The 16,872-nt window shown below is 54.5% G+C and overlaps 1 protein-coding gene across 4 annotated transcripts in view; it reads left to right on the top strand.

Moving 5' to 3' along the window:
• Positions 1 to 222: 222 nt before the first annotated feature.
• Positions 223 to 16,872, top strand: part of EPHB2 (EPH receptor B2) — a 133,508-nt gene continuing 116,858 nt past the window's right edge. For all 4 annotated transcript variants that reach the window (XM_036396154.2, XM_036396152.2, XM_036396153.2 and 1 more), the window contains exon 1: positions 223 to 334. In XM_036396154.2, coding sequence (XP_036252047.2) covers positions 250 to 334 — 85 coding nt within the window. In that variant the 5' untranslated portion in view covers positions 223 to 249. The remainder of the gene's footprint in view (positions 335 to 16,872) is intronic.

Genomic DNA, 16,872 nt, shown 5'->3' with positions numbered 1-16,872 from the left:
TCACCGCCCCCCCTCACGGCCCCCTCAGGCCGCCCCCGCCAGCAGCGCGGCCCGGGCGGGGCGGGGCGGGCGGCGCGGGGCGTCCCCCGCGCGGCGGCGGCGGTGGCTCGGCCCGGCCGCGGCGGCGGGGCCGGCGGAGCGCTCCGTGCCCGCGGCCGTGCCCGCGCCGGCGGCGGCCCCAGCGAGGGGCTCTGGGCTCTGCGCTCTGCGCTCCGCCGCCTCCATGGAGCGCCGGCCGCGCCGCCTCTGATGCCCGGCCCGGCGCGCACCATGGGGCCGCTGTGGCTCTGCTGCCTGCCCCTCGCCCTCCTGCCCCTGCTCGCCGCCGTGGAAGGTAAGGGGGGCGCGCGGGGGGCGGGGGCCCTGCGGGTAGGGCGAGCCCCCTCCGGGTTTTCCCCGTTTTTTGGGGGGTGGCACTTTGCCCCCTGCCCCCCTCCCCGCCGCACGCCCTTCGGAGGGGAGGCGAAGTTTGGGGAAGTGCTACCCCGGCTGGAGGTGTCGCCGCCGGAGCCCGGTGTGTCGTGTGTGCCCCCCCCGCCGCCCCCAGACCCTCCCGATCGCTGGCCGCCCTTCTCCCCGCCATCCCTCCGCCGGAGTGGGCATCCCTGGGTACCGCGGCGGGTCCCCCAGGGATGCCCGGGATTCGCCGCCCCGTGCCCGCTGCTGCTCTCGGCAGTCTTTGGGGTGCCCCTCCGCCAGGCCTTACCGGCGTTCTGGAGCTGGTGGCCGGCTCCCCGTTGGCGCCGTGGCGTTCCCGGCGTCCCCAGGAGGAGCCGAGCTCCCCGCCGAGGTCCCCGGTGCTCAGACAAAGCAGAGTGAGGCGGCAGGTGGGGAGCTCCAGGGCTGGGTGTGCGGGGACGGCGCTGGGTGGGAGCCCCACGGTGGGGTCTGTGCAAGGGGAGACTCGTTCTCCTGCTCCCCAACGATCCCAGCCATTCCTGCCTGCTCCCACCCGCCCGCTGCATGGACACCCTGGCAAGTGCCAGAGAACTGGGTTGGGCAGGGGCGAGGGCCAAGTGTCAGGCCAAAAACTGGCTGGTCCTGGAGTGGCATGGTCCAGGGATGCCTGTCCATTGTGGAAGGGTTGTGTTGGAGAGGCTGGGTGGCTCCGTTGGGCTGGTGGGCAGGCTGGGTGGCCAGCGCTGGCCCTGTGTGTGCGGGGCGGTGGGAGCCGCTCGGACGGTGTTTGTCTGGAACATGGATGAGGCACCATTTATTAAGTTGGAGTTTTGGGAGATGACTCATGGGTTGGCCAGCTATACATCGTGATATTTACAATATGGGAGCTTGGCATAAATAGGACTATTTACGTTGCAGCGGAGAGCGCTCGCCAGCTCTGCTATTCAAATGAGCCCAGCATGGTTTTAATTATGGGGGGGAGGGTTGGGGTGAGGAGCGTGTTTGTGAGAGCATACGTGTCCATGCAGGACGTCTGGCCCCATCCGCTGGTGGCCTTGACACTTCCAATGGGCTCTGGGCTCGGCCAGCGGGGCCCATGTGCACTTGACCATGACAAGCTGATGCTGCCAACTGTGGCATGCCGGGTGCCTTGGGCAGGGATGAGGTGACACCTCCACCCCAGCCTGCTCCTGCTGCTGCCCAGGAGGTGCTGCTGGCCGGTGCTGTGGGTCAGGGGCTGGCTCCCGGGGCTCCCGCGTGGGTTTGTGGAATGTGAGTGACTTTCCCACCATCATGGCAGGAGTGGCAGGCGCTGGATGCACGAGTGCCAAGGGATGGGGAGAATATCTAGGAATGAGGGGCTGGCCAGCGCAGGTGGGGTGTTTCACCCACCCGAGATGATAGCTCTAAGGTGTGCTCCTCCATGAATGCGGACGCTCTCAGGGAGATGGTCAGTGGGCTTCCAGCAGCCATTCCCAGCCGGGGCTGACTGTGTTGCATTGGCTTTGGCGTGGTCCCCCCGTGCCCCTGCTGTTGCCTCTTGCCCTGTGTGCATCACGGGGCTGTGATGGTCACTCTCACGGTTGATGTGGGCAGCCAGATCCCTAATCTAGCCTTCCAGGAAAAGGCTTCTGGAGAGCTGGCAAGGTGAAAATGTGTGGGATGCAGCTCCTTGGGCGTGCCTCTGCTCCTTCCTTTCTGGAACTGCCTCTTCCCACCGCTTCCGAAGTGCCTGGTTGTGGTGTCCACCTGCACCTCTGAATGCTCTGGATCTCTTTGGTGTGGACAGATGGACCCAACAGTAGCTGCTTGCCATGGAGGTGGTGGCTGGATCCACCATGTTCCCGCAGCTGCAGGGAACCTCCACGGTGGCGATGCCCTCCATCACCAGCCCCAGCATATTCCAGGGCCAAAATGGGGGCAGAAAAGCTTGTTCAGGGGAAAACTACAATTCTGGAGGATCCTGCCTCTTGAGTCCTGTTTTCAGCTTTGTCACAGAGCATTTCAGTACTGCTGGTAATTTCACTTGTCTCCTCTGTGCCTCAGTTTTCCTAATTACAAGGCATAAAATAATCCAAGCATCTTTCCCAAGGGAGCCGCGAGGTTTTGTTAATGAACATGACAAAGTGCTTTGGGATCCGTGGTTGAAAGCGCAGCCTTAGTCAGTGCGGCTGTGTGTGGGGTGTTTATTTATCTACATGCTTTATATTTCTCTCTGCGCTATATATTCACTTGCATTTAACAAACCTTAATTAGAAACAAAGCCGATAGGGAAGGAAATATAAACAGGAGTGTGCTTGGAAATTGGAAGTTGATTGCTCACTGGCCAGCAGAACGCATGGTTCGGGCTTGGGAGGCAAGGCTGTTTGGTTAAAACCGGCTCTGTTAAAAGGAAATGTAAAAAGAACGTGAAACATAAATCAGTATGGAAAACAGGGAGGTGGATGACAACATACATAAAGCAGAGGTTAGGAATTGCCTATAGTTGTGAAGGCGGTTGGAAGGTAATGTGTCTGCAGCTGAGAAAGTTCAGGCTTCTCAAAGGAAAGTTTTTTGTGTGTTTTTCAAAAAAAAAAAAACCAACAAAACCCAAACCAGAAAGTCAAGAACAAAGGAGTCCTGGAAGGGTCTGGATCCCACACCAGTTGGTAACGCCGCTATCGCTAACGGCCCCGCTTTGTATTCCTGCTGCGTAGGCTGCGCGCCGATCGCAGGACTGACGCTCCCGAGGTATTTTGGGGGGAGCTGGGAAGGACACGGAGGTATTTTAAAATCAACAGCCTGGCTAACTCACGTGCGAGGAGGGAAAACCAACCCGATGGTGCTCCTCACCCCAGTGGAGTTAACTTTTCACAAACCTTGCGGTGCTGGCAAGCTTCCCGAGGACTGGAGGAGAGCCAGTCCTGTGCCAAAAATGCAAAAGGAGACACGAGATGGCCCTGCTATCAGTGAGGGTGTGGGCAGCACGGAGCCAGCAGCACGGAGGCAGCGACAGTCTCCAATGGGCGATGGAGAATTGCTCGGCACGAGTTTTGCTGGGAAACAGATCACGGGTGAGGGGACTCGATTTTGAGTAACAACTGTGCCGAGCAATCCTAATCCTGAGCCCATCTTGGGCTTGGAAAGGGATGCTGGGGCAGGAGGGCTGTATCCACTCCTGGGGTGGGTATTCCCAGGGCATGCTGTGGCTGAGATGCTGGACATGGACATCCCTGCCCATTGTCCAAGCAAGCCGGAGACAGGACTTCAGTGCTTCTGCATATTTAATAGTGAATTATAATATATGTAATATTTACGACACTCTCAGACACATGGTGGGATTGCTGGGGGGTCCTATGCAGGACCAGGATTTGGACTGGATGATCCTTGTGGGTCCCTTCCAATTTGGGATATTCTGTGATTCTGTAGTACACAGTATATTTAATTTCACTTATGCTGTAACATATTGCAATGTTAAAACATAGTCTCTGCTCCTGTACCTATGTTGAGCACCTCCACATGGGGTGCGGGGAGATGCCAGGGACACAGGGCTGGTTTGGGCCTTTGTGTATCCATCTTTTTGGGTCTCCATAGAGGAAGACTTGAGCCATCCCTTCAGGGTTACAGTCACCCTAGAGCATTGCTTTGACCTTGGTGCTCCATGGGGGTGGATGTTCCAGGTGTGCCAGAAGCATGAGAGCTGCAGGAACCTCCCAGCAAGCTTAGCATGCTCTAGAGGGATGCAGCAGAGCATCAGGTCCAGGGAGAAACACAGGATCTGTCAAGAGCTGATCCTTCCTGCGAGCTTGAGCTCCAGATCTGCAAACACTCTCCTAAGAATGGGAGGGGAGCAAATGTTTTGGGACAAGTGGGACTGAGGAGCAGAGCAGAGCCTGTGGTTTTGGCCTGGCCCTGTGCCATCCGTCTCCCTCCTGCTGCTTTCCCCTCCCCTCCATTTCCTGGGTTAATTTTTGACAAGGCACATTCCTTGCACCCACCTGCCCTTTGCATTGTAGGGGCAGCAAAAGGGAAAGCTCATTTTGGAGACCAAATAAATCAGTGCCTCATTTAAACATCCATGTAGCTGCCCTTCCTGCTCTGTTCTGTGGCCTTTCCAGGCGGGAGCAGCAGTCCTCTCAATACCTGCTGACTTCCAGCTTCTCTGGGTGACAAAAGCATAGGGAGGAGATGCTGTAGGGGACAAGGGCTTGGGGTTGGCGTGGCCACTGATGTGCCCCCACTTCTCGGGTCACCCCACAGAGGGTGTGAAGGGGACACAGCTGTGCCTTGGGGATGCTGTGAGGGGTTTGGGGCTGTCCCCAGGGATGGGAGCAGCCGTCCCCTTGGAGACGGGCTAAGGACCTGCCTGCACTAGTCAGGGCCCTTTGTGTGCACATACCTGAGCTGCTGGAAAGAGGGGTGGGCACTCAGGAAACTGCCCGAGGAGCTGGGTAAATAGTGGGGGCTGTGACAGCTCCTCGGCCTGAGTGCTTTGGGGCGAGGGATGAACGAGAGCCTGACCCTCCACCCCTGCCCCAAAATGTGCCTGCTCCCTGCACACCAGCCCTGCTGGGATAGGAATGAGGGTGGCTCTGGCTGCGAGTGGGGCTCCCATCCTGCCACAATTCCATTTTTACCGAGGAAGAGCCCCGTCAGCTCCGACCCTGGTTTGTAATCCCTCCCATACCTGGATCTGGTTTATAGAGAGACTGGGGTGAAGCACAGCTGCCAATTGGATCTCGTTGGGATGGGGGTGCAGGGAGATCCTCAGAGGCAAAAGTTCAGCCGTTAGATAAGGGAAAGGATGGGGCCTCCTGTGATAAGGGGCTGAGTGCAGCATGGGCTGGGCGGGAGGAGGGAGGGCAGGGGGAGTTCCAAGGGGCTCTGCCCGCCTGTAGCCAGGGATGGGGGAGCACTGGGGAGCTCTGGGAATGCTGAAGGTGGGCAGGGACCCCTTGGAGGCCAGGTGACAGCAGGAGGGAGGGTGTGAGGAAGGAGAGGTGCCTGGAGATGTTGTGCAGGCATAGATTGTTAATGCCTTTATATCAATGTCAGATGTTTCAGGAACCTGCTGGATGGATGGCAGGTTGTGCCAGGGTGCAGACACGGGTGGCTGTGCAGGGTGTGCCAGCCCCCTGAGATAATCAGGATGAGGGAAAGGAGTAAGTGAGGATCATGCTGGTTGCCCCTCCCTGAATTTCCTTGCTTGGGATGAAGAGAGCAGTATCAGGTCTGACAGGAAGTGTGGCACCGACTGCCAAGCATTAAAGAAAGATGGAGCAGGCCATGAGGGCAGAAAACATAACTGTAATTGGGGCTGGTCTGTGCCTCCCTAAATGTCACATTCAGAAATGTTGTTTTTAGTGGCTGAGAACAGTTGTGGTTCTTTGGAAAGCTCACAGGAGTATGAACTCTGGATTTAGACCCGAGCAACCACGCATGACATCAGATCTGCTCCACAGGAGCAGATTCAATCTCCCAATGGGCATGAGGAGAGGCTGGGGAGCTCCTCGAGTTGGTGAAGCTTTCTCAGTTGATCCAATAAATTACCTTCCTTCCACATTACCTCTCTCAGAGTCGGACCATGGCATCCATAAAGCAGCCAGCACTTAAAAACACCACATAGTAATGGTGTTTTTAATGGTCTCTGAGTAAAGCACAGTGAAGGAGCTGACTGAAGGGAGAAGCTAAAATAGGAAAATACTTGCCCATGATGTAGGAAATTAAATTAAACCTCAGAATAAATTCATGCAGCCACTTAACATGAGTTTCCTAAAAGTAACCAAAAACCAACCAAACCTGATTAAATGGCAAATTGGAGGAGGTCATTGGAGGTAAAAAAATGTTCTTCATAAAGTAGAAGTGGTATCTAAAAGGAGAAAATAAAAAAAATCAGAAATTGTGGTCTGGTGAATGTGAAGCCATATAAGGCAGGCTGAAAGGAGTTTGAAAAATAACTTGAGAGAAGAAATTGTTTATCCCCCAAGTTTTCCCTCAACAAATGGATATTGGGAAGTTAAATTTGCAGGAGCCCTTGGCATGGAGGGGGATGACTTCAGTGTCACCCCAAGTGGCCAAAGGGACTCCTGCCAAGGAGCTTTGCTTCCCAGGGCAGGGCTGGGAGACTGTTCTGAAGTGATGGCAGGAGAACTCGTATTTTACAATAAGTCAATAAAATGAATATTTGAGCCAGAGTAAATGGGACGAGCATCCTTTAAGAAGATCTCCCTGGGTGATCCAGGAGACTCCAGAGCAGTAATTTTAGAGGAAGGGCTCTCTTATGGATTAAAATGTGCTTAAAGAAGGGGAAACAAAGAGTCAGTTTTCCCACTGGACAGGGTCAGCGTGAGGCTTGCGCTGGTGATGTATTCATAAAGTAGAGAGGGGTGGGAATGGGAAGGCAAAGAGTGCTTGCAGATTATACAAAATTATTCAGGATGATAAAAACAACAGTTGTCTTGAAAATATTGCAAAAGGCTCTCATGACACTGGATAGGCGGGCTATAAAGTGGCAGATTAAATGTAGTCAGGGATGAATGAAAAGGGATTCACATGGAAAAAATTACCCTAAACCCATGCATGCACAGTGGCAGTCTTTAAATTACTTATTAGCATTTTGAGAAAGAGATCTTAAAGTCATTGTGGATGGCTCTTTGAAAGCATCAGCTCCGACCTGGGAAAGACTGGGAAAGGGAGTGAAGATGCTTGTACAGGAGAAGTACAGGGGAGAGGGGCTCGGGGAAAGATGCAGCTTGGGGAGGGAGGGGGCACAGAGGTGCATTGCACTGTGGGAGGTGTAAAGAAGAGGGTGATGAAAGGGTGATGATCCTTTATTTTATATTTTTCCCCTCTCTCTGGAGTTCTCAAGCAGAGGGTTTCACACCAGGAGTAATGGAGGGTGGAGGCAGGGCAGGGTGAAGTCCAGCCCTCCCCCATCCTGGGCACCAGGGCCATTGGGTACCCTGGATTCTGGTGTGCTCCCTGAGCATCCTGGTGCACTGCAGGAGGTGGGATGGAAACCAGCAATCCCTCTGGCTCAGCCTCGCATGGCAGATGTGGTATTTGAAAGGAAACAGGGAATGGTGCCTTCTCTGGGCTCCCACACTGAATGTCCAGGCTTGGTGAGGTCCCACTGGCCCCAAGCTCCCAGTTTGGCTTTCAAGATCATCTGCAGCTCCCAAGGCAAAGTGCTGGGGAGGTCAACATCGCTCTGGGTGCTCATGGCCTTGAGCCCTCTGTGTCTGGGGACACCTTTAACCTTCCACAGGCTCTTGATTTTGGCCAGATGGCCAAGGAAGGTCCCTTGGAAAATGCCTGTTGGTGCTTGCCTTTGCCCTCCTCGGAGTTTCAGAGGCCAAGAGCATCTGGTTGGAACTGGGGAGGAGAGGAGCTTCCCTGAGCCCTGGGTTCACCTTGGGGGCTGTTGGCTGGGTTAGGGGAGGTGCTTGGGCCCTTACCCAGCAGCTGTGAGAGTTGGGGGAGGCAAATGTGGCTGAGCATGTGAACCTCCCTGGGCAGGGGGGACACCTCGAGCTGCCGTGGGCTGGTGCTCCCAGGGCCAGACAAAGGGAACAATGGGCTCGGCTGCTGGGCTCCTGGGTAGCCTGTGGCTGGCTCCAAGCCCCCAGCCCAGGAGAGGAGGGGCAGGCAAAAGGTCTGGGATCCCCTCTGCTCCCAGCCAGGCTTTGGGGACATGGGGACACCCAGCTGCAGCAGGCTGAAGGACAAGCTGTGCCCCTGGTAATGCTGGTGATGCAGCTTGCTGGCCATGCCCAGCTGGGCTCCGTCTGTCCAGCAGCAGGCTGAGCTGAGTCCTGCTCCATGGGACTCCCAGCTCCCTAAATATGTCCCCAAAGTGTGTGGAGCCCTGCTGGAGCCTGGTGAGCTCTGGTTGCATGTCCATGTCATGGCTTGGAGGAACCTGTGTTGGGAGGCTTCCTCAGTGCTGCTCTGCTGAGAAGCAGAGGAGAGGAGAATCAGGGAGGGTGAGGAGGGTCAGAGAGGAGGCTGGATTCTCCAGATCTCCTGTCAGGACCCTCTGTGAACCTGAACAACTTCAGAAGAGGGACACAAGAGAGAGAAGGCATCTCCATCCTGTGTAGTCCTCATGCAGAGGCTGTGGGTGAGAAGCACTGGGATGAGACAGTGCAGGTTCTGCCTATCCCAGAGTCTCTCAGGGCAGGGGAGGATTGATTGGAGCACTCTGCCTTGGAGCAGGGGACAGGGAGTCTCTGGATGCTCCCTGGTCTCTAGAGGAGATGCTGCTCTTTGAGCCTCCCAGGAGGCCACTAGTTCCCTCAAAGTGGCCACTGAACCTACACTCTTTGGGCTGCTTAAGGCTGGAGAGTGGGACAGGATGTGTCTGAGGACAAACCAGGCAGGAATGGGCTGTTGAGGTGCCTCCAGGTGTGTGGCCATGGCAGGTACTCCTGGGTGGAGCTGGCATCATCATTCCCTGCTATTGGCTCCCATCACTTGCTGGTCATCACCCCCAGATGATGCCTCTGTGAGTTTGGCTTCAAGCCTTTCTCATGAGATCCATCTTTCTTGAAAGCTTTGCCTTGGCAGTAGACTTCTGGGTGGGAGTGATGGCCCAGGAGGTGGGCTTGGTCCTGGCATCAGAATCATTGGCTGGTTTGGGTTGGAAGGGACCTTAGAGCTCATCCAGTTCCACTCCTTCCATGGCAGGGACACCTTCCTCTAAACCAGGTTGCTCCAAGCCCTGTCCAACCTGGTCTTGGACACTGCCAGGGATGGGGCAGCTACAGCTTCTCTGGACAGCCTCTGCCAGGGCCCCAACATCCTCTCAGAGAGGAATATGTTCCTGATATTCAGTCTGTCCCTGCCCTCTGTCAGTGGGAAGCCATTCCTCATTGTCCTGTCCCTCCATCCCTTGACCAAAGTCCTTCTCCAGCTCTCTTGGAGCCCCTTCAGGCACTGGAAGGCTGGAATAAAATCACCATGGAATGATGAGATGTGTCCAAAGCACCTGTTTGTGGTCATGAAGAGCTGGGAGTGCTCTGCTCTGACAAATGCCTGTGCAGCTGGTTTGAGGCGAGGTGTGGCAGAAAATCTGCTGAGGATCAGGACTGGGCCACCCAAATGAGCTGGGTGCTGTGGAGGGGATGTCAAAGAAGCCCTGGGCCATCACCAGGAGGTTTGTGCTGGCCAGGCAGCCCCAGGCTGTGCACAGCTGGGCTGGAGCACGTGAGGGTCACATCTCCCCGTGCCGAGGTTACGATGGCGTTCCCTGATTTGCTTTGCTGTAATCCCGTTTTCAGGCTCCAGCACTGCGACTCAGAAACCTTTATGGGGAGCCTCACTTCATAAATCTTGGCCTTGTTTTACTTTTAAGCCTGTCTGGTATCAGAGGATAAAGCCAGCAGGAGAAATGCATGACCTGGGGGCAGCATGGATGGAGTGAAACAAGATGTCCAGGCTTGATAGAGCCTGCAGGGATGGGGGCTGGCCAGGCTGCAGGGACTTAACTTGGGAAGGCATTTCCTGTGGATCTCTGCTGAGGGATCTCTCCTGCAGGATCCCAGTACCTCCAAGGCTGCTTGCAGAGTGCCTCTGCAGGTGTCTGAGCACTGGTTCTCTGCCTCCAGCCTTAGTATGCACCTTGTGACACCTTTGTGGTAAAAATGGGAGCAGGCCTGTGGCTCTCTGGGCATTGCTCTGGGAGGGAAAGCGAGCTGGGGATGTTATATTTTCATTGCCTGGGGAGCAATTCCAATATTTTCCTTGCCTGGATGTGAGGAATGGCTGGTGGCAGGGTATTGATCAGCCAGTGCTGAGAGGTGGGATGGAGGTGCCAGCTCCCCCAAGCTGGCTGCTGGCACGGGGCACTGAGGGGTTGGATCAGGCAGGGCAGAGCAGAGCAGCCCCACCAGGGATAGTTTCCAGCCATGGAAATAGCTGCAAATGCATGGATGGGAAAATGCATTCCTCAGGCAGAGCCTGGAGCTGCCCTGTCCATGCCTTGTCCACTCCCTGGAAGTGTTTAAGGCCAAGCTGGACAGAACTTGGAGCAGTCTGGTCTGGTGGAAGGTGTCCCTGCCCATGGCAGGGGTTGAATGGAGATGGTTTTTAGAGTCCTTTCCAGCCCAGACCATGCTGTGATTTGATGCAGCTTGGAGAAAGCCCCACTCCTGCCTGCCCTGCAGGGGATGGGGGTCCCACAGGCTCTGGAAGGGTAAACTCAGGCTGGGTGTGATGCTGTGTGGAAATCCCTTGACACAGACTCACAGGAGGGCAGTGGGGCTGCCATGGGCTGGAGGGGACAGAGTGCCCAGCGCCTCCAGGACTCGTCCCCATCCCCTGTCACCTTTGGTGAACCTCTGAGAGTCTGGACAGCTGCAGAGCAGTCGGGAGCAGGGCAGGCACAAGGAAGGTGCTAATTAGGATGTTGGCAGCATTAGCAGGGGTTGGTGTCTGGCTGCTGGGAGGTGTTGAAGAGGCAGCGTGGGCTCTGCTCCGTGTCATGCTCGGTACAAAACTCAGGGCAGCAGGCTGCTCACAAGTCTGCAGGGGGACAAGGCCAGCTCAGGGCTGATGGAGCCATCCAGGGGTGGGTGGGTGCTGCTTGGAGCCCACGTAGGGCAGCTGGGTGAGATTCTGATGTGGCTTTGTCCTGGGGCTGCTGGGAGAATCCCCAGTGATGGGGAGCTGCTTCCTTCATGTGGCTGTGCTGCTGCTGCAGAGACAGAGACAGCCCTGATACACCTGCTTTTAACCTCCTTTTGGCTCCTCGCCTTTCTTTTTCCATGGCTGTAGGTGAAATAAAGAGTAGAGGAGCTGCTCACATTGCTTTTGGAGTTTTTTTAAATCTAATGTCAAACTTATGCCATCACATTGAATAGCTGCCATGAGATTTTGGTGTGACTGACACCTGTTCTGGCTTCAGAGCAGCAGCTTTTGATTCAAACAAATCCTCTGGAAATGCTGAGTTTACTGTCAGCTGCTCCCATGTCTTGCCTGCTCCCTGTTCCCAGCTTTGGCTAAGCCTGGCATCACTCAGGAGGTTGCTGATGCTCTGAGCAGTGGCTCGGGGGATCTCTGGAGCTCCACTGGTTTATGGTTTGTGGGACAGGCAGAAGGTGCAGGCACATGCAGATGAGGTGTTGCCAGGCTGGTCCCTCTGGGCTGCTGGGCAGGTGGCTGTCCCCATGTGGCAGGACATGGCTCATGGGTGTGCCCATGGCAGGAAAATGGGCACAAGCCCAAAGCTGAGCCCAACTCGACCGTTGCGGCGTTCCCTTTCATCCCCGGCTGTTCCGGGAGCCCATCCTTCCTTATCTGGGGGGTTGGGGGTGAAGTTCAGTCTTTCCAGTCTGGGTCCCACAGTGCTGCTTTGCTTCTCCCAGTTTCTGTTGGTCCCTGCATAAGAAAAGGTGGGGCTGCAGGGAGGGGAGCTGAATTTTGGACTGGGAGGTAAGGGATGTGTAAGGCGACACTGCCAGGGGCTGTGGTAGGTTTGGGAGTAGCACATTTGGGACTAACAGGAGGGACCAGTGGAGCCCAGACGTCCCTGTGGTGTCTTGGATGGGATGGCAGGGTCTGCCCATCGGGTTTTGTGCTGGGGGAGACCAAGCAGGTCACCCTCCAGCAGAAACCTTGCCCTGTAATTTGGGTGGCCTAAATATGACCTGAGCTCCTGCTTGTGGGTGCTGAGCCCTTGGAAAGCTGACCTGGTGTTTTACTGTGTTTGGGAGGTCCTCAGTGTGTGGGCTACATAGAGAAAAGGGAAAAAAAGGGATTTGTGAGGTCAGCTCTGGGTGTGTCATCCACCAGTCCTGAACTGCTCAGTGGCCAGAGGGGTGGAGAAGGGCTCAGCCCTCCATGGGTCTCCTGGGGATGCCAGCAGGTCATGGAGCTGTGGTGACATGCCCACCCCACGTGTCACCATCAAGGTGCCCATTTCCCTGGTGGCATGTCGGGGTCTGTGCTGGAAGAGGAGCCCTGTGAGTGCACAGGCTCAGGCTCAGGTGATGCACCTGAACATGCTCTGGAGTCTCCTTCCCTTTGGTGGCAGGAACATGCTATACATTTGTCCAGGACTAAAATAAAACTGCTGCCCAAGTCCCATCTGAGAGAAAAAGCCTGGGGAGAACACATTCCTCTCCTGGCTGCTGTGCTGGGGATGCTCAGTGAGGGCTTCTGAGGTGCTGGTGGTTTCTGTTCAGTGCAGAAGTCACTGGTCAGCTGTTGTGCTTGGCATGCTCCAGAGCTGGAACTCCTGAGAGGGCTGTGGGCTGATGTGGGCGGTGAGAGCCCACCTAGGTGGGTGTGTGGTGGCCATGAGGGAGACGATGCATCATATCAGGGAAGTGTCATGGGGGTGAGCAGACAAACTGATGGATGAGTCAACAGACCCAAAAAATAGAAATAAGAAAAAGGCAAACCTGGCTTCTCTTTCAATTCTATAAAAATAAAATGAAACAAACTTCATGCTCACATTGTCTGAAGAAATCCCACCCACCAGCAGCACTGGGGAGACCCTGCTGGTCCAACATCAAGCGATCACACTCTGATGATGCACATCCCCTGTGCTGTCCTCATCAATGTGTTACAGCTCTGCCCTTGCTCCAGCCCCCCAGGCTCTTCCCTTTTAAGCTAAGATGAGGGTCTGGAGCAGGGCCTGGCTTTGCTACACCTGCCTGTCCTGCAGCATGGAGTTGGTGTCACCCTGTGCCAAGCCTGGGCTGGGATTTCCCACCCTTCCAATCTCCCCACCTTCCAATCTTTGTTTCCCTCTCAGACAGTTAAATTTGCACACCCTTCCCGTGGTTTGGCCTGGGTGGGCTTGGTTTCCTGGGTCAGTGTCTGCTGGAACGTTTGGATGTCCTCTCCCAGGGAGGACTTTGCCCGTGCTGGGGACTGCAATCTTTGCTAGAGCCATGGAGCTGGTAGAGACAGCGGGTGATCCACAACTTGGAACATCTCAGTTTAGTGAGGCTGGCTCAAAATCAAGTGTTTTAATGAAGCAGGAAATGTTGCTGTGGGATTTCTCCAGTGTTTTAGGAGGGTGGTGGAGGGTCTGTGCTCATCCTGGGGCTGCTTCTGGGAGAGGAAGACATTGAAGCCTACTGCTGAGAGTGTGGTTTTGTTGCATCTCCTGTACCCAGACCAAGTCCTGCAGGCGTGGTTACCCTTTGCCCTGCTCTGGGCTGCAGTCAGAGTAAATATTCACTAGAGATGTTTTGTGTTGGTGTCTCAGGCTCACGAGGCCAGTGGAGGTGCAAGCGGGGATCCCCAAAGCGGGGCTTGCCAGCCTTTAATACTTGGAGTACTTCTGCTGCCTGTTTGCAGGGCTCTGCTGGGGATGAGACATGGCTGGTCTCCATGGTTTTATGTGGCATGGGACTGTGCCAGCACACAGCTGAACCCTCACAGAGCAGCATAAAAAATGTTGTAGTTGGGATTAGGTTACCCATCCTTCCTATAAAAGACTCTATAAACAGTCCATCAAGCCCCAGCATTCCTGTGTTGGCTGTGAGGTCCTTCACACTTAATGGCTCTGACATTTGCTTTGACTAAACCTTTTTTGGGGGGAGGCAGTGATATAAAGCAGCCCCCAAAGAATGGGTTTTTGCTTGCTTTAGTGGGGGAACCCAACTGGGCTGGCTTGGCAGAGGCAGTGTTGGATGTCAGAGGATCTGGCTGGGGAGGCTGCCCTGAGGCAGTGACAACAGCACCTCCTCCCTCCCCATCACTGAGGGCTTTCTCTGCAGGGATTTGCTCTTTGCTGGGGTGTCTGAGGATTTTCCCTTATCTCGGGGCAGGCAAGGACCTGGGTCTCACTCTCCCATCTCCCAGCACACTTCAGACCTGTCTTGTCTCTGCTGTAGCTGAGTAATGCTCCAGAGTTAAAGCTCCCCAGTCCCTCTGAAAAACCTAAAGCTGTCTGGGGACCAAGTGGTCTCTTTGTAGCTTGAGGTGTGCTCCCACCTTCACCTTCCTCACCGTGCCCTTCATGTGTGATGCCAGCCATGGAAGGGCTCCTAGTTTAACACCATCCATGGGACTTCCTTGATGTGCTTTTGAGTTTTGTTCATCCTTTGGGGAGCCAAAGGGGCAGGCAATGGATGGATACCCAGGTGGGAGACTTAGGTGGTGCTGAGGGTGTTCCTTATCCTGGTTGCTGCACTGTTGAGGCAGATGTGCACACCTTGGTCATTCCTTGGGGCTGGTGATGTGTGGGATAATGTAGATAGATGCTCCTGCCTGGAAAAGTCATCTCTCTCCTGGAAACCTTAAAGCCACAGTTATGCTCCTGCTCTCCCAGCAGTGTAGGGAAGGAAGAGCCCTAACCCTGCTGGCTGCCAGGAGGTCCCAGCTGTGGTGGCAGTGCTGTGGGTGACACCTGCCTGCTTAGAAAGGGACTGAAGCCACACGGTTGTTGGTGCACAGCGAGCGTCTGTGGGGTGGGCACTGCATCCGTGCTGTGGTGCCAGAGCTGGGCACGAGAGGCTGTCCCTGATCAGTGCCACCATGTCACCGGGACCATCTGGAGCTTTTCCTGCCTGCCTGGTGCTTACATCTGTTGAGCCACACCAGCTCCAGGGCAGTTGCTGGAGGTGATCAGGCTTTCCAGTGCTTTTCACTGCTGAGTTTAATTCATTTTAAGGTTTTTACCCCCCTAAATTTTCTTTGAAGATGATTTGAACAATTTAATCATTATCACAAAAATGGGATTTCTAATGTAAGCTGGAAGCAACCCCCCCCTCAGAATCTTGCTGAGGGCAGTTCAGCTCACCTGCCCGGCTGGTCTCGATCATCAGCCTGTCCTCAGAGGCCCTTTTCTCTCTGTTGCTGTCTGGAGAAAATTAACAACTGCATTAAAGTGGGAGCATTATTTTTTCATATGGTGAATGCCAAAGAAGGTGAATCCCATATCCTTCACTTGAGAATGCTCTGCAAGGCTGCAAGGGCATTACCCACCTGAGCAGTGGGTTCCTTCATCCCTCTCCAGCATGCTGACTAAGGCAGAAATGAATCCAGGGCTGGTTCCTGTGGAGCCCACCGAGGTCCAGCGCTGGGAACTCTTGCTTGGAACGGCCACCTAATCAGTTCTTAACACCTTTTGTAGCATGTTTTTTGATCTGGAGTGCAGGCAGTGGCTGGCACAGTGGCTCTGTTCCCCAGGCTGCCCTCACATCTCCTGATTCCAGCACTCAGACACTCCCCTGCCTCGTACATAGCTCCTCTCACCAATCAGACTTGTAATCTCAGTGAAGAATGAAATCAGATTTGTTTGACAAGACCTGTTTCTTGTAGAAGTATGTTGACTGGTGCTAATTATACTCCTGTTCTTTAATTCTTTATGATTGGAATTACATCAGCTTTTTCATTATTTCCCCAGAAGTGATTTCAAACCGAGCGAGACCTTGAGTGCCTGCCATTCCCTCACGTTGTAATCCTGGTGCATCCACTAGACATGATCCCTCTGCTCTGAGATGCCCTGCATTAGTGTCTTCAAGGACTTCCCAGCTTTCTTCTTCTCCAGGCATCCCCTCCTGGGCTCTTGCTTCCTAATCTTTGGAGTCTCTTGGGTCTGTCACTGTGAAATGTGTTGGATTTTCTTAGTTCTCTCTCTTTTGTTGTGCTTTAACCCCAGCTGGCAGCTCATCCCCACACAGATATAATACACAGATAGCATTCCCTGGCACTGGCTGCCCAGGGCAGTGATGTAGTCACCATGCCTGGAAGTGCTCAAAGGCATGTGCATGTGGCACTTGGGGACATGGGCTAGTTGGGAACTTGGCAGTACTGGATTAGTGGTTGGAGTCAATGATCTTGGAGGGCTTTTCCAACCCTGGTGATTTTCTGATCCCTTAGTCTATGGGCCATCCCTGTAAAGTGTCCATAAAATGTCCACAATTGTCCAGAAAATGTCCACTGAGTTTGTGAGGTCTATGACTTTGTGCTCTGTCTATTGTGATGGTCACTCAGACAGGAGAGGTGACAGAGGAAATGCTGGTACTCTCTGGAAACAGTGCTGGAAAGAGCTACCCAGGATTATTCCACTGCCCAGTTATTCCTGCAGACTTTGACCAGTACAGGAACCAGGCTGTGAAGTTTTCTTGTGGCTTTCTCCCAGTTTGATAGTGGCTTGTCCCAGAATTTGATTTTTCATTTCTGTTGTGGAAGTGTCACACAGGAATTTGATGTGGTCATGGTTTCTTGGGATTGTTTATGGAAGTGTCATCACTGAAATGGCCAGAAATGAAGATAAACGATGGTTGGGGCTTCTCCCACCTCCACAAGGCCACTGTCTGTGGAGAAAACAGCTGAGTTGTTTGGGCACCATGTGGCCCCGCTGCATCTGTTCCAAAGTCCCAGTTATTTGCTAGATGCTTGCAAACGTGTGTGATTTTTAAGGAATTGCAGCCAGACGTTCCCTGGCTCGTTAGTTATGTATGAGCTAAGGAATCCGGGGTACTCCGGGGAGGAAGCAGCCCTGTCCTCTGGAGGGCTGTGGAATAACATCCC

Source organism: Molothrus ater, chromosome 23 (genome assembly GCF_012460135.2).
Source record: "Molothrus ater isolate BHLD 08-10-18 breed brown headed cowbird chromosome 23, BPBGC_Mater_1.1, whole genome shotgun sequence".
NCBI lineage: Eukaryota > Metazoa > Chordata > Aves > Passeriformes > Icteridae > Molothrus > Molothrus ater.
This window is presented reverse-complemented; position numbering and strand designations above follow the sequence as displayed.